At 40.7% G+C, this 23306-nt stretch overlaps 2 protein-coding genes across 4 annotated transcripts in view; both read right to left on the minus strand.

The window, feature by feature from the left end:
* Positions 1–22960, minus strand: part of LOC148022862 (polyamine oxidase 7-like) — a 65089-nt gene extending 42129 nt beyond the window's left edge. The window contains exons 1-7 of one of the 2 annotated variants that reach the window (XM_087695782.1): positions 22178–22955; positions 21815–22064; positions 21263–21409; positions 6452–6513; positions 6188–6369; positions 5908–6051; positions 5665–5814 (exon numbers count right to left, since the gene is read on the minus strand). In XM_087695782.1, the coding sequence (XP_087551908.1) occupies positions 5665–5814; positions 5908–6051; positions 6188–6369; positions 6452–6513; positions 21263–21409; positions 21815–22064; positions 22178–22313 (1071 nt within the window). In that variant the 5' untranslated portion in view covers positions 22314–22955. Of the gene's footprint in view, positions 1–5664; positions 5815–5907; positions 6052–6187; positions 6370–6451; positions 6514–21262; positions 21410–21814; positions 22065–22177 lie in introns of both variants that reach the window. The other variant, XM_087695783.1, reaches the window with a different exon arrangement.
* Positions 9766–13777, minus strand: LOC148022863 (uncharacterized). Of its 2 annotated transcripts, none has more exons than XR_015693553.1 (2): positions 10656–11529; positions 9766–10509 (listed from the first exon to the last, which is right to left on the minus strand). XR_015693553.1 is itself a non-coding variant. In XM_087695784.1 (2 exons), the coding sequence occupies exons 1-2, from the start codon at positions 11686–11688 to the stop codon at positions 10204–10206; spliced, it is 456 nt and encodes a 151-aa protein (XP_087551910.1). In that variant the 5' UTR covers positions 11689–13777; the 3' UTR covers positions 9771–10203. The 2 variants fall into 2 exon arrangements, 1 of the variants encoding a protein (XP_087551910.1); XM_087695784.1 differs by lacking the exon at positions 10656–11529 and adding an exon at positions 11539–13777 and having other exon boundaries at positions 9771–10509.
* Positions 22961–23306: the final 346 nt, after the last annotated feature.

Here is a 23306-nt window from a genome sequence, read left to right on the forward strand (position 1 = left end):
CTGTGTTTTTTTGTTTTTTGAGGAAGAAGTTTCTGAGTTATCAGAATCTCTGGAGGTTCCTTCTCCTATCAGAATAATTTCTTTTTCTTTTCCTTTGGAGGGAAAAGAAATCCGGTGCACATTTAATGTGCCTGATGAGGGGGAAGTGAAATGGGATGTCCATCCCTTCTGGAGCCTTTTGTTTGAAAAACTATGCCAATCTGTGGTACTGTTGGTTGTAGCAGGAACAAGCGAAGCTGTAGTATTGGTAGACAAAACATGGGTTGATCTGGTTGTAGACTTCTGAATTTGCTGACAAAGCACAAGAAGTTGATCTGAAATTTGTTGAAGTGATTCTATCTTCTCAATCAATCCTATCAGGGCAAGATGAGTCCAATTCATTGCCTGTATTTCTGCTGTCCAAGAAGAATTATCCTGGGGACGCAGATATGGAGCTGCCTTATATTGATTGCTCTCGTATTCAAACTCTTGAATCACATTGAGTACGGAAGATGATAAAGATGAAGATGCTCTTTCTATGAGATTTTTGCAGTGCTGGCAAACACCTTGAACAATTTGATAATGTGAGCATGGTTGAGTGTGAAACTTTAAAGTGTTAGCCTTTGTGATGGAGATATTCTCAACTGTGGCTGCACTAGATTTCTTTGTAAAGCTTGTTCTAGGACAGGGGCATCTATAATTTGCTTTTGGGGAAGTAGCAATGCTTTTCCTTTTATGTTTTGTACTTTGATTACCTTTGGGGTAGTAATTCCTTTTTTCTAATAGATGAAATGTCTAACTGCCATTCATTGGGCAGTTCTAGTTTTGACCAATTTACACAGCCAGGTAAAAACCTCTGTGTAGGTTCATCAAACTTCATTATAATAGTCTGGCCTTTGTCACTAGAAGAGTTCACTCCTTCTACGACTCTAGGTATGGCTAGAGACATGCATCGGAAAACCATTCGGTATTGAATAGCCATGATAAGCAGAGGATGCCTTCATCTGTAAACCCATTGTCCTAATATGAAGCATCAATAGTTCAAGTAAGTAGGGGTTATCTATTGCAATAACATAGTTAGGGTGTAGTTCGAGGAAAATAGGACCATTTGAAAGAGGTGATACTGCTGCTCCTACTATCATATCATGCAAATCTAGATGGCGGGTATCTAAGATTGCTGCCATACAAGAAGCATTTAGACCGTGACGGAACAGAGAAATAATTCCTATTGCTATGTAGCCAAGATGAATATAAGGATAGCCTTTTTTGTTTTGATATTTGTGAATTTTGAGATACACAAGGGATAGCAGATTAACATGCTGATCCTCAGAGAGAGTTTCCTACTGTGAGAATTCCTTGATCCTCCATGTACATTGTTGAAGCTTTGAATTTGAAAATACCATTTTCTCTATAGATGTGTGAAGCACCAACTCATGCAATATCCACTTTGAACTTGGTTGAGATTTGTCCACAATTATGGTTGAATTTCCAAGAGACTTGTAGCGTTCAGATAGTTGCTTGAAAGCAAAGGAGAAAGCATTTCCAACTTGCTTAGAGGAAGCCATTAGGACTTTACTGGACTGTAGAGGATTTAACACTCAACAACGGCAAACATGGCGCACACAAAGCCTCGCTGCCTAAAACGAGCTAGACCTCTTGGCGTCACTTACTACCTTGCTTCTCTCAAGATGGATTATGAAAACTTGCTCTGATACCAAACACAGGGCAAATGCAGCGGAAAGAGGAAACACACAAGACCGAGTAGAACGATATGATGACATAGGGGCGAACACAGTATGGAGCCGAGAGAACGTAGTATTGAGTGAGGTGTTGAGTGAGAAAACACAAGAAAGCTTCAAGAAACACTAAAGCTTGGGAGATAGTATGCTCTCCGTGTGAATTGCTAAACCTAGCTTGTGACCATGCTTATTGATCCCACTGCGAATCTTTCTAAGGATTCCCTAGGTCAGCCCTTTGATGAGCATACTGCAGATTTGTGGTAGGGAAACTTCTTTGGTGTGTTCATACTAGGCCAAACCTTGCACATTTTATCTCTTTACTCAATCAATATTTCAATGCACCTAAAATGTTACATTGAATAGCTTGTGTACATGTGTTGAGATATGTTCAATTTAGTTTTTCTTATGGTTTGACGTATGGTTATGGTTTACTTTTGTAGGGATACATTGATTTAGACTAGGCTAGAAATCCTGATAACTAGTGTTTCCATAGAGGCTACATCTTCTCTTTGGACATGACTTTCATTTCTTGGTCAAGCCATATGAAGGAGACAATGGATGCTTCCACAGCTGAGATAGAGTGTCAAGCCTTCTTTGATAGCACCATAGAGACTGTCTACTTGAGGGGATTATTGGCAGTTATCCAATTTCCATGTGTTTCATCAATTATCCTCTACTCCAACAACCAGAGTGTCATTACACTAGCTGGTAACCTAGTTATCAATCCATGGACATGCCATGTTGGTGTACACTATCATTTGACTAGGGAGTAATGTCTTTGAAGTTAGCAAGGTGGTTATTTGCATCAACAAAACTGGTTGTGGTTTTATCCATTTCACCTTGTGGTATTCCAATCCATAGCTAGATGGCTGCCCAGACACAAGTTCCATTTCCTAAGTTTTTGGGCCCATCAATCGAGGACTTGGGTGCCTTTGCTTGACAATTCAAAGTGGCATGTATGGTCAATTTTCTCGCCCAAGTAGATCCCGCCTATAAGGTGGCCATATTCGAGTCATCGATGCAGAAGAAGATGATGACTTGGCTCATGGCGGAAAATAACTAGGCAACTTTTGATGATACCAAGGTAACATTTTGCTCGCAGTTTCAGCCAAACCAAATTGATGCCTAGAAGTTGGAGACTCCAAAATCTCAACCAACGACATACTATGGTCCAGAGCTATACAACTCTATTTAAGGTCTTGAAAGGAAGAATCTTTACAAATACACAACCTATTGGTGAAATGTTATATTTATTGTATGTGCAAGGACTTAACTGGGATATCCATAAAGTTTTGGCTTTGGAAGATTTGTATTGTTATACTTTGGAATATTTTTATCAATGCGTTGTTTGCATTGAAATGTTTCTCGCTAAGGAGAAGTTAGAAAAAGGAAAGAAATTGGGTAAATCTATTGACAAAAGCCGTCATTAGGAATCTAGTAACTAAATATCGGATTCGGACCTAGAGGAAGAGAGTAGCAGTGAGGAAGAGGACTCTGAGTATGAGGGATGCTAGAAGCCCATAAAGTCCAAGAGAAAGATTCTTTGTACATTGTATCATCATCCGCATCCTTTGGTTGACAATGATTGTAAAAGGGAGCTTGGGCAAGTGAACAATTCGCCTGCAAGGGCACTATCCAATTAGCATGTTGTAGAGAAAAACCCGAACTTAGACAATTCTTACGGATTTGCTCCACCTTACAGTTGTTGCATAGCATTTTGCATGAGCATGATGATTGCATTGCCTCTTGCACAACCCCATGCATTGGCATTTTGTACTTTTAAGCATGCATCTGTGTACATTTATCCCTTTTCGGTCAAAGAGTGGTCGACTTTGGATCCACCATATTCGTGGTAGCTCGCATGGCTGTCTCCCTTGCTTTTACTTTTCTTTTTTGCTTCTCCGCATGGCCCCCATAGATTTCTTCGTCTCACTGATGACCAATAGTAGCTGGGATAGTTTGTTAGTTTGTGGGGGGTTGTGTCTAACCATCCCTTTACTCTTCCCTTGGGATGCAAATTACTCAATAGGATGAAAACTCATTGAAAATCTACACTTAATGTCAAATCAAAACTCAGGTTACAAAGCCCTTCCCAAAGAAAAAAAAAGGAGCAAAGTCCACTGTGGTTCCAATCACCTTTATAGGTCCTCATAGGCCACTAGGCAACCAATGAGCACCCTTTGTCTGATGCCTTGGCCTCTCCAGCGTGATCACTAATACCATCGTCTCTATACTCTTGGTAGGTCACTGGAGAGCTGATGTGCACCCTTTCCCCAATACCCTAGCTGCTTTGCGGTGGGACCCCTTGGGGAAACGAAAAAGATATGGGATTGGGCTAGTTTAGTTTCTTTCTAGTTTCAATTTTGGGACCAAGAGGGGATATTGAGCTAAAAGTGCATTACATGCTGATTAGCCACTTAAGGCAGCCCCAAAACAAGCTTAATGAATAAAATTACCAAAACTTTCATTAAAAGAAATGCAATCTTAGAGAGTATCTATGTCCCATAAGCCAAACCCTAATTTGGGAGGACCCAACTATATGTAAATAGACTGACCGTCGGCCTCAATCACGTTTTTGTAGTTTGTAGGTGCCATATCTCTACCTGTCCACACCCCATCAATGGAGGATATCCCAGCCGGAGCTGTCCATCACTGTTGTCTACCATTTGGTGCCTGCTGTCCAGCCTTGTATTGCTGTTTGGGACTGTTTTCCAGCCTTCTAGCTTGCTGTCCAGCCAGGCATCTGCAGTTTGCACCTTACCTAGCTGCCATCTACTGCCACATGGACAGTTTTGCTGTGTTTGCTGCATTGTATGACCAGCCTGATTTGTGTTTTGCTGTCCTAGGAGCCCCCAACCTGCCACATCATCATCTACATCCTGTGTTTGCTGTCCATCTGCTCCGACTGCCCCTGTTTTGTCACCTGATCCGACCATCATAGGTTGTGTTTGCTACTCCCAGGCACATTCAAAGGCTGCTTGCTGCGTTTTGGGATCTGTTAGAGTATGTGACACTCTTCTACTCTTACTATCTGCCTAGGTCCTCAAGGCATGAGAGTTCAGGTGTCAAATTTCACATTGCATAGTTTGTCTATTGCATTGGGCATTGTACTTACTCATTTATTGTTCAGTTTCATTATCATGCATGTTCATTGTCTTTGTGTTTCTTTATCAGTCTGTGTGTTTGTCGCATGATTGTGGTTGTATCTTGTAGACTAGCATTTCTTTAGAGAGCTTGGTGGAAATCTACGGTTTTAATGGGCTTGCTTAATGAAATCCCTTTCAAATGCAAAGTTTTTGTTTAGAGAATCTTGATGGGTGAACTCCTCCTTGCTATTGCTCTTTCATGACACAACAGTTTCAATGGTTCTTGTCTCTTTTGTTCTACAAATGAAGAGATTTGTCACCATGGTATCTTTTGTCTAAGGCTTAGCATTATGTTGTTAGGGCATCCATGCATCCATGAGATTGGGTTTTTGGTACCCAAATTGATAGACTTGGTGCAGCCACATGTGATGATTGTTTTCCACTTTTTGCGGCTGCTGGCATAATTGGATTATCCAGAATGGATTCATTTTTTATTCCAAAGTGCACAATCATATTGGCTGCTGAGAGGTCTCCAATAGTGGTAGTTTAACACCATACAATATGCAAGCCTCATTTCTAGGGATGACTTGGTTTCTTGCCATGCTGCAGTCCTCTTGTGACTTTTGTATTTTATGTTCATAGTAATTAATACAATTATGCATTGTGAAGAGAGAGAGAGAGAGAGAGAGAGAGAGAGAGAGAGAGAGTGTGGAGTTTAGATTACAGTGTTTAAACTTTTTAAATGTGAGCCAAATCAAAAGAAGACATTAGAAACACACTTATGCACCCACTTTGGTGGGTTCATGTGCAAACCAAAGACTAAATGCAATGTGTGACAGAGTAGAGCATATTAAGCATACCTGCCAAAAAGGATAATACCCTCTTTTACCATCTGCATACATGAAGAACTGTGTGCCGGGTCCAGTTGGCCAGAATGAGTAAGGAAACTTCAGAAATATTTTTGTATAGATGGACATGTCAAATTGATAAAAAGTTTTAATTTTCCAGTACTGCAAGGTTTCAAGAAAGATGTGTAAATGAAAGTGGACTGATAAAGTATGAAAAAAAAAGTAGTGTTTGTGATACTCAAATGTCATACTTACTGGCAAATCTGGCTTGTAGGTAATAAGCTGGCTCTTTAGAACCCCTAAGCTTACTGACAGAATAGCGTATTTTGCATTATACACTGCCTTGTCTTCTGTTGTAATTTTTACTCCATGCTTAGAGTATTCAATATTAGTCACTACCTAAGAAAAGAGTGAAACAAAAAATGAAAAGTAAGTGAGAAAAGTACAGAACTTCATCTCAGGTGCAAGAAAAATGATATGACTGGCCAACCCAGCACAGTGAAGGTCATGTTGTTCCTTATGCCCTTCCTCTTACCTTTTGCAGCTTCAGTCGTGGATCTGTGATAATCCCATTTTCATTCTTTAAAAATCCTTTAGCCAATTCATCCACGATGTATGCATAACCCCTATCATCAGCCACAAAGTATTCATCATCTCCATAGTAGACAAAGGTTGGGTTTGGCTGCACATTCTTCAAGCTCGTGACACGAGGAGGCTCTGCAATTTTCATTTTCTTATTTCAAAAAATGATTTCATCAGAGGTAAATACCATCCAAGATTTTGATGATTTGATGTGGACCTGCAATCTCAAAGTCATAGTTGAAGTAGTCTATTGCCATGTCTAGAGGACTTGTCGGCACTCTGTCAACTCCAAAATTCCATGTTAGCTAAACATCTTAAGCCAAGACAAAAGCTTATACTAAAAACAATCCAGTACTAGACAAGTGCAACTAAAGTAGTTAAAATATTCATGATGAAGTTTCTTGTTTTGTTTTTTGAACATGTACTATATCTAGTAAAAGAGCAGTACTTGGTGATCATGCATCTATATCTGGTAAAAGTGTGGAAGAAATATATGAGTCTTGTTTGTTTATACTTTTATGATCGATAGAAGAGTACTGTTTACTCGAACATGTATCCATATCCAATAAGAGTTCAAAAGGACTAAGATATAACTCTTGTTCGCATAGGCTGAACATGAATGCTTTGAGGCCATTCATTCTTGGATGTACTATTAGGTGAGGGTAGTTGATGTTTGTTAGGAGGGTTATCATGATCCTTCACTACTTAGATTTAGAATGTCCTCTACTAAGAGCATCCTATGAACTTTGACTGATCCAAATCCTTTCTTCTAAGTCTATCATCATCTTGCCTGTAAACTCTCTCTCTCTCTCTCGCGCGCGCGCGTGCGCGAGTAGTCATTATAGTTGCAAGAAGTATCCTTTAGTAAAGAGCTCAATCCATGTCTAAGAGGTATTAGTATAAGTCCCCGACTATGGATATCTCCTTCATAATACTCTCCATCATGTCTCTTGCTTCTCTAATGCCTCGAAGCCTCTATCTCTATAACTAAGCTAGTAGGTCAAGAAAGATAAACCACTCCCCCACTACAAAAGCTATCTACAAAGAGAACCTCCCCCAATCTTGGTTGAAGAGAAGAGGTTTCCTTAACTTCTCTTCAATGGTGGCTAGAGAAATTGGTGAAGCCCAATAGATATCGATCTCTAGACCTAGATTATAGCAGCTCGGATATTGATCCATAGAAAAGTGTGGTACATGCTTACCACATAACCCATTTACTCAACCCGAGCCCCTATGCATAGGCATTAATATCGGTTCAAGCTTATGTTTTAAATGGCCTAAGCCCTTGGTCATATGTATCACTTAAGTGTGTTGTTAGTCATGCCACGTTCAACCCAATATGTATATATTCTATAACATACACACGGTCACAACTCCTTAAAGTGTTTACATATAAATATCACATGATTAATTAACACTTAAATTCATGTGACACCACCTCCCCCTTAAGAATTATTTTGCCCTTGAAAATAGAGCAAGGAAGGTCCAACTACAAAGTGGGAGACCTTTTGAATCTCTTCTTAGCAATCCCTCTACTTTACCAAACAGTCTTGGTAGATGGCATCCCAAGTTCATCTATTATTATATAATATAGATAGAAGATAGATTAATTAATTGATTTTAATTAGTTGTATTATTATTGTTGTTGTTGTTTATTAGTATTATGAGTTGTGTTATTAGTTTATTATTATTAGTTATACTTTATTATTATTTTATTTTATTTAGATATTATTAGTTGTATGTATTGTTAGTTTATTAATTGTTATTATTATTTTGTTATCTATACTACTTCTTTATCTTTAATCTTTAATAATAATAATTATTTTCTATTTAGATTAATAATAATTAGTTATAGTTATTATGTTATTTGTTAAAGTTATATTGTATTATTAGTTGTATGTTTGTAAGTATTATTACTTTATTGTTATTATTATTATTATTATTATTATATTATATTCAAATTAGTTTATTTAGATATAGATATTAGTTTATTGTTATCATTATTTTGTTATTTAGATTATTAACGTTAATAATTATTATTTTGTTGTTTAGATTAATAATAATTAGTTTTATATATATATATATATATATATATATGTATATAGTTAGTTAGTTAGTTAGTTTAATTTTATTATTATTATTGTTCATGTTTCTTCAGCTTAGTTTAGTTAGAATTACTATTATTATTATTTTATTATATTATTGAAATTATTCAAATTAGTTTTTATAGATATAGATATAGAATATAGATATAGATAGTTTCTAGTTTATTATTATTAGTAATTAAATATGATATATATATTAGTAATCTATTAATAATTTATATTATATTATTATAATTAACATGATAGATATTATTATATTATATACTATAGTAATAAAAAATGATAAATATATAATATTGATTAATATTATGATATAATAATAAGTTATATGATTAGTTTATTGTTATTATTATGTTGTTATTCAGATTATTAACTTTACAGATAGTTATTTAGATTAATAATAATTAGTTATAGTTATATATATATATTTAGTTTTATTTTATTATTTAGAATCATTATTATTTTTCTTCTAAAATTCTTTTTGGCACACGTGAAGAGATTGCTATAAAAGAGTTCTATTATCTCATCTTTGGAGAGGAGATTATTAGTTTCACCAACTTTTTTCTCATCTCACTTTCACGAATAATTGGATGGAACAAACTTGTGACAAGAAGTTGGGGTCTATAAGTCATTTCCATCATCTTAAATATAATGGATGGATCACAATACCTAGGAGGCAGCTTTGGACATTGTCTCATCTTCATGGTTTTAAATTGCTCAAGCCCCTTTAGATGTACTTGCTTTTCCTCTTCAAACACGAGTTCTTCTATGTGTGAGAATGTTAAAAATGAACAGAAGCGTGGACAGAACAAAGTATAAACATTGACAAGGAGATAGATACAATACCTTAGAATAAATGGGCAATGGGATCCATAAGATGAAGCATGAAATGTATGATACATTTTGACCATTGGATATAGCCCATTTTATGTTGATGTATAATTATGAGCCAAAACCATTGATTGCGGTTGAGCTCAAGGGAGTGAAGATCCATCATTGAATTCTTGCACGATATGTAGGAAATATTAATGATTGTAGTGGGAAACATTAAAACAGCCCAAGGCCCTGCTACATGTTTTGTTAACTAGAATCCTACTCCTTGAGAGCTCCAAGAAGTTGTGTGGGTTTACCCAATTCTATAACTACTAGCAAATGCTATAAGTTATCTTCAAGGTATAATGGATCCTTCCAAATTATTAAGAGGATAAGTGGTGTGCCTTACTAGTTGCATTTATCTTCGGAGATTCGAGTTAACCCCAACGTTGTCTCATGACTAGAAGAATTGGCTTGTTACATTCCGCTTGGATCCGAATTAATTCTTGATTAGACAATCTGATTGGGAGCGTTATTTTTCACAGATTAAGTTAGCTTAAAATCATAGTTGTCAGGTACGGAAGATACGATACAGTACGGTACGATAAAATACGGTACTAATTGGTACCTTATGATTTTATAAGGTACGATACGATATTAGTGCGAAACAAATTAAGATGATTTTTAAAATAACAAAAATCATAAATCATTAAATGATAGATCATAGAATACATGTTTAAAGTGGAAATAACCATTTCATTACAGAATAAGATGAATACATGAGGGTGATCATCATGGTCACATGGGCTACGCAAAACATGCGATACAACTACAGTCTAGTATATCTGATACAAAAAAAAAAGAGAGACCTATACATATGAATCTATGATGAGGCATCACTATCATCATCATCATCATCATTAGAACCATCTGAGTGCTCATCAAGAGAGTTTGAAGATGACTCCTCGGCATTCGATGATGAGACGCACTCATACTCATCCTCACTGATGAGGTTACCATCATTAGCAAATGATGGCTCCCTAGGTGGCGGCTATGTAGGTAAGGAGGGGATGTCATCATGAGGCACAGGATGTGAGCTACTAGAGCCCCGCCTTACATATATCTGCAAGCCACTCGAACCACCCCTCCTCGATAATGGAGGGCGTCGAATGACCATGCCACTGCTACCACCTACTCGAACTCCTCGCCCACGAGCATGCTGACTGCAAGTGTCATGAGTATCTATTGCTATAAGCTCTCTATAGAGCTCTGCAAAAATCATCTCCTCCTCCTCGCCCACCTCCTTATGTATACTCGGAAGAGTATCGCCCATCAACTTGAATGTATCAACATTCACCTACACAATGCAGTGATACACGTAAGATTGATCATTGTAAATGCTAAAGTCTAAATTGTAAAGTATAAAGTTTAAACTTCAAAGTTCAAAGTTTTAAAGTTAAAACAACAAATTTTAAATGTTATGGTTAAGTGTTTAAACTTTACCTACTTCGGACTACCCATGCTCATCATAGCCCTCATCATGCGTAAGTTAGTGCGGCAATAGACTAGCCGCTCTAACTGTTGTGTGCTAAGTCGATTACGAATCTTTGTGTGAATGAGAGAATAGCCAATCTAGTTTCTATCACATGCACCCGAAGAGCAATCCTGGGCAAGGACCCTCATGGCTAAGGGCTGAAGGGTCTCCAGTGCGTATCCAAAGTTTTGCCACCAAAATAAAGGCTTCACAAGTGTATCTCTTCTCCAACAAGTGGGAGAAGAAAAACCACATGCCCTCTCTGATTTGCATAGCATCCTAGCTCCTCTAGCACTGCATTGTTATCATCCACAGGGACCACACGAGTCAAATAAGCAAGCTGGTCTGAACGGAACTCTCTATCATCCATGACTGTTGGTGACTTGTAGGCCGGATGTACCAATGTAGCAAAACCATGGATGGGCTAATGCATCCACGCCCATCTCCTCTCTGCTATCTCTAAAACATGTGCACGCTGTGTCTTTGTGATCACTGTACAATCACGTGTCTCCGCCAATGCCGCTCTAAAGAAGTGAACAAGAAGGCCCGTGGTGGACCCCTAGCAATCACTCATATGTAACACCCTATAAAAGGGAGTCACAACAATGACAACGGCATGGACTTTTTGCCAAAACTGCTCATTAAGGCACAAGTGCTGCATGGCTTTGGCCTCCTCTGTCTCATGCTCATCCCACTAATTCCATAGAGTGGACACCAATGTCTGGCGCAAGGCGGACCGCACCTCATGAAGGTGCTCCAGCAATAACCACATGTACGCAAAGCGAGTTGAAGAAGGCTTCTTCAACTCCAGTGTGCTATACTCACGATACATCGCAAGCACCTTTACCTTACCGTGAAGAATGTGACAATTGATGTAGCTTTGCGGACCACCCTCTTCACCCACTTGAGCTTCCCAATGTCCTCCATGAGCAAGTCCAAACAATGACTTGCACATGGAGTCCGCACAATCGTAAGGAACTCGACCTCAAGCAAACGGCCCATGTGCTGACACAATTCGATGCATTGTCGATAACAACTTGCACCACATTTGAGGGGCCCACCTACAACCACAATTTATAAATTACAAGTTATGTATAAATCAAATTTGAATTATGAATCATGATATTATCATAATGAAAGAAAGTGAAACAAATTTAAAACGCAAATTTCAATGTATATCTCAATGATGGCTTCTCAAATGTGGCGGTAGATGAATGCGCCCGTCGTTTTTTCCCCCCTCTTGCCAGTATCTATGGCCCACAAAAAGTAAGTGCCGAGTGGACATGAGACGAGTATGTTAATGATGCCCTGTTTCTTACGATCACTCTATCCGTCGGTGAACATGGAGCAACCATATTTTATCCATGCGGCCCGAATAGGATCAAGGGCTCTATCAATTCTCTCCTTCTCTTCATCGATCTTTCTCGTCTTCATGTTGTTGTATGTGACACCGGTCCATCCTTCACATGGACCCACATTGGCGATGGCTTTTACCATCTTCTTCCATAGCTCTTGCTTTAGGACATTGAATGCAAGATTGCACTCAATCACCGTGCGTGCAATTTCAATGTCCGCAAGTCGTTGCCTTTCTCTAAGAAAGGCAACTGATCCACGCACATGACCGGGAGCTTGAGAGAGGGACGATTGTCTCTCCGACACCGCATGAGCCTGCACTTTTGTCTTTTACCGGAGCCGGATGCGGATGTGGATGTGGAGCCCCCATTGCCAATGGTAGAGGCCTCTCTCGCATCGGTTGAAGATACGCCCACATTGGATGCTTCCTCGTTAGTAGGCATAGGAGTTGGTGCCGATAAGCCACTTCCTCCTCCTCTTGTGGATCCCCCTCTCATCTTGGCGAGAATCTCCTCCGCAATCTTTTGAGGGATCTCCTTGCATGGAGCAACTTGCACCCCCGTCTTGGAAAGATGTTGGAGAAGACGAGTTGCACCACTTGTATAGTGCTTCCCACAATACTTGCATGTCCGATGGTGGGAGTTGGATTTCTTTGTGTTCCTCTCCACATGGATCGCATGCAAATTGAAGGCCTAGTGCTTCTCATGAGTCATGGTGCTGATGATGGATAAAGAGGCCACAAAGAGAGAGAGAGAGAGAGAGAGAGAGAGAGAGAGAGAGAGAGAGAGAGATGCTTGAGTCTCGACTCTTGAAAGTTGAGAGGGGGACTTGAGAGGCCCAAGGGTTGGGATAAAGTTGAAAGAGCAAGAATGAGAGAGAGGGGATGGGAGATGAGAATGGCAAATGCTTTGATAGGGTGCGGGATAGAGGGAATGGGAGATTAGATTTGAGAATGGCAAATGCTTTGATAGGGTGTAGGAAAGAGGGGATGGGAAGTGAGATTCGAGAATGACAAATCACAAGTCCATTCAAGAATCAAGATCCAAGAGAGAAAGATGAGAATGGTAAGTCACAAGGGCTTGTTGAATTGGTGTGGAAGCATGGAGAAGAGGAGCACCTTTTGAAAATGAGAGAAGGGTCAAAGTTCAAATAGTCAAAGAGGGGTCAATGGTCAAAGAGACGGCTGCCAGCTAGACAAGTATATCTACACTTGTCATTTTGCTTAATACTATCATTTTCAACAAATACTTGTCTTTCTCTATTAAATTAACATGTGAAATTTAGAATAGGACGTGTTATTTGTAAGTGACAAGCATCTCTACACTTGTCATTTTGCTTAACACTAGCATTTTCAGTAAATATGTGTCTTTTGTAGCCTCCTCGTTTGACTTTAGAACACCCAAGTCTCACATCTATACATTGGAGGTCTCTCTCTTCACTTGCACAAGTTCTACTACTAAAATTTCAACCACAGGGGGTGCAAAAAATGCGGTACAAACTTGTCCGTACGATGTACGAAGGCAACTATGCTTAAAATAGTGCTAAGCACGTAGCATGTTTATGCTAATATATTTTTATGAGCCAAAACCATTGATTACCATTGAGTTCATGGGAGTCAAGATATAGTTTAGTTGACTTCTCACACAATATGTAGGAAATTATTAATGATTGCAAAGGAAAGCATGAAAAGAACCCAAGATTGTGTTACATTTTATGCTAGCCAGAATTGTACTCCTCGAGAGCTCCAAGAGGACATGTGGGTTTACCTTGGAATTCCAAAGGACTCCGATTCATTGATTGCTAGTAAGTGCTGTAAGTTATCTTCGAGGTATTGTGGACTCTTGTAGATTACCAAGAAGATTAATAGTGTGTCTTACCAATTGGATTTACCTACAAACATTCGAGTTAACCTGATGTTTCACAAGAGTCATTTGAAAGAACCACTAATGCAAGGTGAATTGATTGTCCAAAAGAGGAATGTCTGATAGTTGAAAGATGTTGCTTATTACACTCCACCTAACTCGAATTAGTTCTTGATTAGACAATCTGATTGGGAGCGTTATCTTCCACAAATTGAGTTTGCTTAAAATATTGCTAAGCATGGGCTACTAGATATAGCTCACTAATACTACTGTGTGGTTATGAGCTGAAGCCACTGACCGTTGTTGAGCTCAAGGGAGTGAAGATGCAGCCCATAGTCAACTCCTTGCACAATATGCAATAAATGTTAATGATTTGCAAACAAAGTATTAAAACAATTGAGAATCGTGCTACATTTTGCGCTAATCAGAACCATACTCCTTGAGATCTCTAGGAGGCATGTGGAATCTGGATTTACATGTAAGTCGCAAAGGACTCTGATTCCATAACTGCTATTAAGTGCTAAAGTTATATTTGAGATATTGTGTTCCCTTCTAGATTACCAAGATTAGTAGCCTGTCTTACCAATTGGGTTTGCCTTTGGACATCCGAGTTAACTTAATGTTTGAATGAGCTGTTTGAAAGAATGACTAGGGCAAGGGAAACTGATTGTCCCTATTGAGGAAGTCAACGATTGGAAGATATTGCTTGTTACATAACACATGCACCTGAATTGGTTCTTGATCATAGAACCCAATGATCCTGTTGAACAATTAATCTTGAAGGGTTTATCCTCCCGAGTGTGGACTTTTGCTACATGGTAGAGCGCTAGTGGGTCTTGCAAAAGACACCTTCAACAGCCAACTTACAGGTAAAGCATTTGCATCTTTTTAACTTTTTGTGTTGGACCAGTCTCTAGCATATTTGGAGGACAGGAAATGCCTTTGTTTCTGGTTTTTGGCCACAGGTATCCATCATGGTATTCATCGGGTTCATGGCCTGTTGCTATGTGGGGCAAGTGTGTTCTATGTTTTTTGCTGGTGTCATTCTCAGAGATGTAGTTGCTTAGTGGATGGAGATTTACCTGTTCCACTCTAATTGTCTCCTTCATGATTTGCCTTTGTTCAAGTAACAGTTGTATGTCTCTTTTGGTCGTTTTCTAGCCTATCTTTAGCTATAGTTGGTTGGCCAGATGGCCCTTTATATATATTTTCTTGAATACAGAGAGAGAGAGAGAGAGAGAGAGAGAGAGAGAGAGAGAGAGAGAACGATGGCAAGAGCGAGCGTGATGGTGTGGAGGCAACGGGATCCCACTTAGGGTTTCTGTCTGTCGCCTGTGCGTGGACCTGTCTTCTGTTCTCGTCGCCTGTTCATGCAGTTCGCCTTGGGGTTCCACGCTAAAGCCCAATCTCTGTGCGTCGTTTGCGCCTTACATGATGTGTGCCTAGCCGTTCCATCTCTGGTTCACTGCAACCCACGCTCGACAACGACCTGCTCTTCGTCTCGCCTCTTGCTTCTGCCATTGCATCTCGGCCTACTCTTCTTGTGCAGTCGAAACAGGGTACTGTGGATCCCTGTTTTTGCACATCTGCTTACCTGCGTGCGGTTATTCTGCTCCGACGTCAACATTAAGCCAACGCCCTGCCAACCTGAGAATCCTGTCATTTACATTCCTTTCTGCATCAGTTCTCCTGGCTCTGGTCATTTTATCTTAGAAAAGAGAGCCTGCAGCACATTCTGAGGGTGTTGCATAGAGTGAGAGAGAGACAGAGGAAGAATTTTGGGATCGGAATTTGCTTCTGCTATGGCAAACCTATAGGAATCTAATGGTATCGATATGGCCTTTCTCGATCAGCAGATCAGGCAAGGGAATGACAAAGACTTAGCTGACTCGGATAGTGATTCGTTGGTAGATGAGCCCGGGCCGTTGCTGGATAGTGAAGAGATGGGCAAACGTCGTAGGATGTCGGTGGAAGAACCGGTCTTCGGCCCGAATTTGCCTCAGCCTGAGGTTCATGTTTCGTGTCCCAATCTAATGGGTCTTTATAGTTCATGTTGGCCATTGCCAATCATCTCATGTCAGATTATGTTCACAGTAATGAGGATAAAGCTAACACATTACCGGAAGGGGATCAAGTAGTAGCAGCCATGGGAACCGACCTGGTCCTACAACAGATAGCTGCTTTCCATGAGAGGGCAGCCATATTTTATTTTACTGGAAGGACTCCTTTGATCACCAGAATTCGTGCTTGGCTGTAGGCTATGCTTGTCAGTTCTGAACAGTGTCCAGATGATGCTTCAGGGCGTATGCAGGTTCCCCTTGTTGAAGAGATTTATGATGGCCCGAAAGGGTTCTTTGAGGTTCTGTTTCGTTTTGCAGAAGTACGGGCTCTTGTTATGTAACGCATTCCTTTGTTTATGGATGGGCAGCTAGTTCATGTGGTCCCTTGGAGGCCCATGGCTGAATTTCCGGACATGCTGAGACAGGCCCTACCCAATTTGGGTAGAGGTGGTGGATTTTCCTGCGCATCTTTGGAGACTTCTTCCTATGGTACTGAGAACCCTTGGTGAGGTTTTGGTGGAACCTTGGCTGGCTTCCCGTAATAAAAACCGGGCATCTATGCTGTGGGACATAGGCAAACCTCACCCAACAAAAATTCGTTTTGAAGTTCCAGGCTTACAAACGCTGGTATATGAGTTGAAATGGGGTACTTTTGCATGACACTATTTCACATGCGGTCAATTGGGCCATTTTGTTTCGGAATGTGAAAAAAATACAGAGATAGTGCAAGGCCCTATGGATCAAGATATGGAAATGCATGACCACCACCCTCAGCACATGTTTCAGTAAACAGTACTTGATCCAGAGCACCTTCCCCAACAAGGTCGTGAGGAAGGCAAGAAGAATGATCATCATGAGGGTGGGGAGCGTTCTTCGACTGTGGTAGGGCGGAATTTGTCTCCTCGGGAGGATTCTTAGGTCATTGTGGTCCGTCGTAATGCTAGGCAAGATTCTCAATTGAATCCTCTTCGCCGCCCCCAATCACTCAGACCTTCCAACGCAAAGGTAGGGGTTTTTATATGAAACATAAATCTCTGCATACCCCAGCAGTGGAAGATAGAAGGACTTCTGATTCAGCCTTGCGATTCGATGCCCGTAGAACAAATCTTGTAGATGTTATACATACTGAAATGGAGAGATTCTAGGCTGCCAAGGTTATAGATGTAAAAGGGAAAGGGAAAGCGATGGTTCAGTAGTTTTTCTTATTTTCTAATTGATCATGAAACTTGCTTTGTGGAATGTAAAAGGTATTTCTTCGGGTAGCAAGCAGTATCGGTTGTGGAAAGTTGTGCTTGCTGGAAATTGGGATGTTTTTTGTGCTGTGGAGCACAAACAGCATTCTTTGGCTGGATCTTCTTATGTGTATAAGGATTATGTGGTCTTTTATAGTGGTCGCGCTCCATACAAATCGGGAGTTATGTTGGTTGTCAAATCCTCCCTGCACCCAGCATTGGTTTCTCAAGATACCCGCGGCCGATTTCTGATCCAGGAAATATGTTATGAGGGGGAGGTTCTGTGGATTGTAGGCGTGTATGCTCCTTCTAATGCAAGGGATCGTCGTCAGCTTTGGGATGACCTGCACTGCATTGCCTTGGCTCGTCAAGGCTTTGTTATGGGTGACTTTAATGCCTATGTTTCTGCAGATCAGACGACCTCTCCGCATTCGGTTATGGATGGTCCTGAGCGGTAGGCTTGGGATGCTTTTGCAGCGGCATCTTTGAAACAAGGCATGTGGTCCTGGTTGTATTCATCACAAACAGGATATACTTATCACTCTTTTCAGCATCCAAATACTTGGGCCAGACTAGATAGAATTTACATTTGCCAAAGTGACTTCTTTCTTCCTGTAGTCATTGATATGTGGGTGGAAAGACAGCATGTTCTCTCAGATCATTACCCTTTGGTCCTGGAAATGAGCCACAGACCTGTTCATGCATTCAAGGCTCTCCTTGTCCATTTGCCTCTTCAGTTTAATCAATCTTTTTTGCAGCAAAATCAGTTTTTGGTGGATGTTCAGCACCTGATAGCTTCTTTTAGCTTGAAGGTTCTATCTACAAGAATGGAAGCATGGGGTGTTTTAAGGGATAATGCATGAGCATTATCTCGACACTATGGTATTCAGCATGCTTCCTTGTTTCGAGCTGAATTGCAACATGCTCAAGCTTTATTAGTCCATTCCTTGGCTTTGTGTCAGACTGGGGTTTCCGATGATGACCTGCTCGCTTGCATTGAATGGCTGAAAGGCAGGGTCCAATCTCTTCAGGAAGAGGAGTATGCAAAATACAAATTGTTAGCCAGAGCCGAAGCTTTACATGATAACAACAATCAAACTCATCAATTTTTTGCTCGTCTCCATCAGAAATATGCCCCGGAAAATATTGTGCGCATGGAGGACGAGCAAGGTGATATGGTGACTAATCCTACCTCCATTATTCGGATGACAGTTGACCTTTATAGGGCCCTGTTGGGTACGCAAGAGATCCTTATAGATGTTGTTCTCTCTGCTCGAACATACATTTGTGGCCTGGTTAGTAATTAGGTCGCACCAGAATGGGTGAAGCTAATGGAGGCCGATATTTCTAAAGAGGAAGTGGAAGAAATGCTATCTCACTTGCCTCGAAGGAAAAGTCCAGGTTGGGATGGGCTTCCTAATGAGCTATTTTCAGCCAATGTGCAAATGCTTAAAGACCCATTAACTCGATTGTGTCAGCAGGTATGGAACTCGGGTATGATGCCTTCAGATTGGAAGATTGCAGTCATCAGGTTGCTGCACAAAGTTCCCTCTCCGTCCTCTTTGAAACAATGGAGACCCATTTCAGTTATGGAATCGTTATATAAAATCTTCTCCAAGATCATTGCCAACAGATTGTAGAAAGTATTTCCGCACCTCATTCATCCACGTCAATACGGCTTCATTAAAGGTCGGAATATAATGCACAACATTTTGAATGTCCAGCTGGGAATCGATTATGCCAAAGCGTCTAGCCAGCAGGTTGTTATGCTCTAGCTGGATATTGAGAAGGCATTTGATCATGTTAGTTGGTCATTTTTGCGGCAATTAATGTCTACAATGGGTTTTGGCCCTTGTATGATTTCTCTAGTTGATACCATCAGTCAGGGTGTTGTGGCCCATATTGCTCTTAATGGAGGGATTACGGAGGAAATCGCCTTATCTCGGTCTCTTCGGCAAGGCTGTCCACTTAGCCCCTTGCTGTTCGCGTTGGTAACCCACCCGATGCTCTCATTATTGGATAAGTTGGGAGCTCAAGGTGAGATAGTTGGCTTATCTCTTCTTGGCAGTGATTAATTGGTAGGCCAATCTTTGGCAGATGATTCTTTTATGTTCCTCAAGGCGGATCCTATTAATGTCAATCGGGCAAAGGTGGCCTGGAACCTTTTTGCTTTGGCATCGGGTCTTCACATTAATACTCAGAAATCCACTCTACTCTCCTGTACGGAGAATGATCTGCAGGCCTTGGGATAGAATGGAATTGTGATCCCAAGGGGTAATATAACTAGACACTTGGGATATCCTATTGGTGTGGAGGTTGCTCCCCGTGCTTTGTTGGATTGGATGGCATCCCGAATCCATGACAGGTTCATGTACTGGAAATCTCAGAGTTGGCCTCTTCATGTTAGGCTAAAAGTGGCCCAATGCATCATGATCAGTATGATTTCGTTCTTTCTGCCATTGTTGCCTTGGACTAAGAAGTCCCTTTTGGAATTGGTCTAGCCTATCAGATTCATGTTGTGGAAAAAGAAAGGCAATCGTTTGGGGCAGGTATGGATCTCCTGGCAGCATGTGACCACTCCGAAAAGGATGTGGGGTGCAACTTTGTTGGATGTGAATTTGCATATGGCGGCTTTGAGGCTGTCCCTTTTGCAGAGTCTATGTATTCAGTGTCATCCTTGGTCAGATATTGCCAAATTCTTCATAGAAAAGACTATCATCTCTCATGGAAGCACGGTTATTCATGCTTCCTGGTGGCATGCACTTAATTTTACGAGGCCCAGAAAGGTCTCCCAGTCTTTTCTCCTTTCTCATGTAATTGCTTCATGGCAGGAGATGCTTCGTTTTGTCGTTTGGCGTTCTCCGGATATTCGTAAGGGGAAAATTTCGCTGCAAGGAGAAATACTGGCTTCCTCAAGGTTGTTGGATTGGCCACACAAAGATTTGCAGCAAGATAAGTTTAATCGGATGGCTAGGTTAGGGTTGAAGACAGTCTATGATGGGGTTATTCCAGGGCAGCCCCGCCTTTATTCTTTTAGGCGTATCCGTCAATACTTTAGGGTGCCTCGTGGATATAGGGACATTTGGTTGTCAATACAAGACTGTCTTCAGAGGTTCTCTCATTTGCCTGCGTTACAGCCATTGCATCCATGGCGGGATTGGAAGTTTGTGCTTCTTGATGACTTTCAGAAAAGGTCAGCGAATTAGATATATCATCAGATGGTGGAAGCTAAAAGATGGGTCACGGGGAGGGTTAATAAGTTCTGGCATCTCAGGGATAGCAAAAAGAAGTGACGGGACAGATTTATCCAGCTTTGGAGTCTAAGGTTCCGTTTCAGGGTAAAGTGTTCATGTGGAGGCTGCTCATTGGGGGTCTTCCAACGGGAGAAGTGCTCCGTGCCCGAAAGATCTCTGCAGGCCGCTGTGTTTTCTGTACTACATGCGATGAGACATTGCTTCACCTCTTTGTCTCTTGCCCTGTTGCGAAACAGGTCTGGAATTTCATTTCCCGTGCGTGGTTCTCGGTGTCCCAACACCGCATACTAGTTTGTTCGTGGATTATGGGAAATATGTCCTCTATGCCCTCCTTGTCTTCAGATTGTTCCTGCCTATTCCATTTTCTTAGATGGACAGCCCTGTGGCACATATGGGCTACTTGCAATGCCTTTATTTTTGATTCGGCATTGAGCATCCATGGGCATGTGGCCTGTGTGCGTGGATTGGTCTTATGGCAAATCACTTCTATGATGTCAGCAGACGTCCTTCCGGACATTGCTGCTCCTTGGCTGGTGATTGTTCGCTCTACTCCAGTTGTTCTTTCTGTTTGATTTATTTGAATGGGTCATGTAATAGGTTGTTCTGAGAAGCCTGCTCACATCTTGTAAATTTCTACAGTGACAGTGTGAAAGAGATTGAGTATGCAGATCTGATGGTCTGATGTAATAGCATGTAAGAGATACAGCGAGAATGTTGACGTGATGGTCTCATGTAAATATTTACTACTTTATTCAATTATCTTCACGAAAAAGAGAGAGAGAGAGAGAGAGAGAGAGAGAGAGAGAGAGACTCACAATCCAAATAAACGTTGTGAAGTTAATATAGAGATATCCTCTTCCCCTAGTGCAGTCAGTGAAATGCTCAAAGCATTGCTGAAATTAGTCGAAGCTGTTGCCAGGTCAAATCGAGGTGCCACAACTGACTGAGGAAGTAATTCGCCTCTGCAATTCAGTAACTGACAAGTTAGCCATCATTGCTTAGTGAATAACTAACAAGGGGGGAAAAAAAGAGGACAATTTGACTGCTGGTAGCTTCTCTGAAGTGTAATACTACTGAAAAAAAAGTTAGATTGGCATGAAGGATGTAACCAGTGACAGAATCAACGCACAGGTAGAACAGGTGATAAATTAGTCTTGCTTGGTTGGTGCATATAAAAAAGAAGAGGAGGACAATTTGATTGCCTCACATTTAATATCTCTTGCAAAATTTCCAAATCAGTTTGCATGGTGTAACCCATGAAATGGTTTACAATATGTATGTCGGCATGGTGTTGTATATAACACATCAGGCAGCTGGAATTTTAAGTATTGAGAAAGATACTTCAAATTGGATGGCACGGCACATACTCCTGACTGTATATGTTGTAGCTCACGTTGCTGAAGTCTGAGAGAAATGTGCGTAATCCATATTGTTGGGCCAATGTCCAAGCAGGGTTCTTCTCCTCTCCTCCCACACCTTCCACCCAATTAGCACCTAATTCTATAGTATAGCCTGCAAATTTCTCTTGGTGCATTCTGCCCCCGATTCTATCAGTTGCTTCCAAGATCACGAAGTCTTCAACTCCATGCAAAGAGAGTGTCTTTGCTGCCATGATTCCTATTGAAGGACATTGTAGTTAGTGTGTGTTCATCACCTCTTGCAGTCAATCTAGAACCTTTGTCAGTACATTGAAGAATAAATGGGTAAGATATCATTCAAGGAAGTGTTACCTGATATCCCAGCCCCAATAACAATGACAGTTGGATTATCATGTTTAGAGGTTGCATAAATTGCTGGCATAGATAGAATCATAACCCAGGCCGAGTGGTACAAAAGAAAGTATGGTGCATTGTTAGTCCTTGCCATTGTCACCTGCTAACAGATTAGCCGGACTTGCAACTCAAAAATGAATCAGGGGATTTTGGGCTGCATGGCAATTGGAAGGGTTGAAGTGCTTCTGTAGCAACTGATGTAAAATGTTTCCATTGATTCTAACAAAAGTAGCATCTGTGTCACGTAGCGATTGCGACAAGCTCATGGCAACTTTATGGGTATACAAAACGGCTTACAAAATAGCCATAGGACAGAATCCATTCAGATTGACTCACAGAATTGAAGCTATATTACTAGTAGAAGTTTTTGTTTCAAGCTTGAGGATGGTAGGCAAGAGAGATGGGAGAGCCAAGAAGCATAGAAAAATGTCTAAATAGAGCTGAAACGCGCCTATCTGAGACTCGACTCATTGCAATCCATGCCTTAATCTATGAAAAGGCGAGAGGTAAGAGTTGGAAATCAAAGGAGTGCTTTACTGGGTGATGATATTTTATAAGCTGTGGGATTCTATTGAAGGTAACGCTTCTTGTGAAGGGGTAAAGACGCTTGAGAAGGGCAAAGTCACTCCGGAAGGGGGAAGTAAAAATGTGGGTCTGTGGTAAAAGATTCTCTCTCTCTCATATTCTCTGTTGAGAAGGGCAAAGTCACTCCGGAAGGGGGAAGTAAAAATGTGGGTCTGTGGTAAAAGATTCTCTCTCTCTCATATTCTCTGTTGAGAAGGGCAAAGTCACTCCGGAAGGGGGAAAGTAAAATGTGTCTCAGTGGTAAAAGATTCTCTCTCTCTCTCTCTCTCTCTCTCTCTCGGTGATATATATATATATATATACATTTATATGAAATATGGGTGACGAATCTTTCAAGGTAACGAATAATGGGTTGCATAGTTTCTCTGTCTAGGCGACGAATCTCTCTAGGTAATGAATGATTCATGAATGCATAGGTTGAGTAGTAAGTACAGAGAGAGAGAGAGAGAGAGAGGTCGGATTTTGACTGATGGGGCAGCGGGCTTATCTGATTAGTATTTCT

The sequence above is a fragment of the Lygodium microphyllum genome, chromosome 16, assembly GCF_053477565.2.
Source record: "Lygodium microphyllum isolate KBCC chromosome 16, Lygodium_microphyllum_v1.1.10, whole genome shotgun sequence".
Taxonomy (NCBI): Eukaryota; Viridiplantae; Streptophyta; class Polypodiopsida; order Schizaeales; family Lygodiaceae; genus Lygodium; species Lygodium microphyllum.

Excerpts from the sequence above, each read along its gene's own strand:
- LOC148022863 (XM_087695784.1), bottom strand. The coding sequence starts at position 11,688 with ATGGGCCGTTTGCTTGAGGTCGAGTTCCTTACGATTGTGCGGACTCCA. Across the intron at positions 10,510-11,538 it reads CAATTGTCACATTCTTCACG|GTGAATGTTGATACATTCAA; the intron begins GTAAGGTAAAGG and ends TGCATTGTGTAG.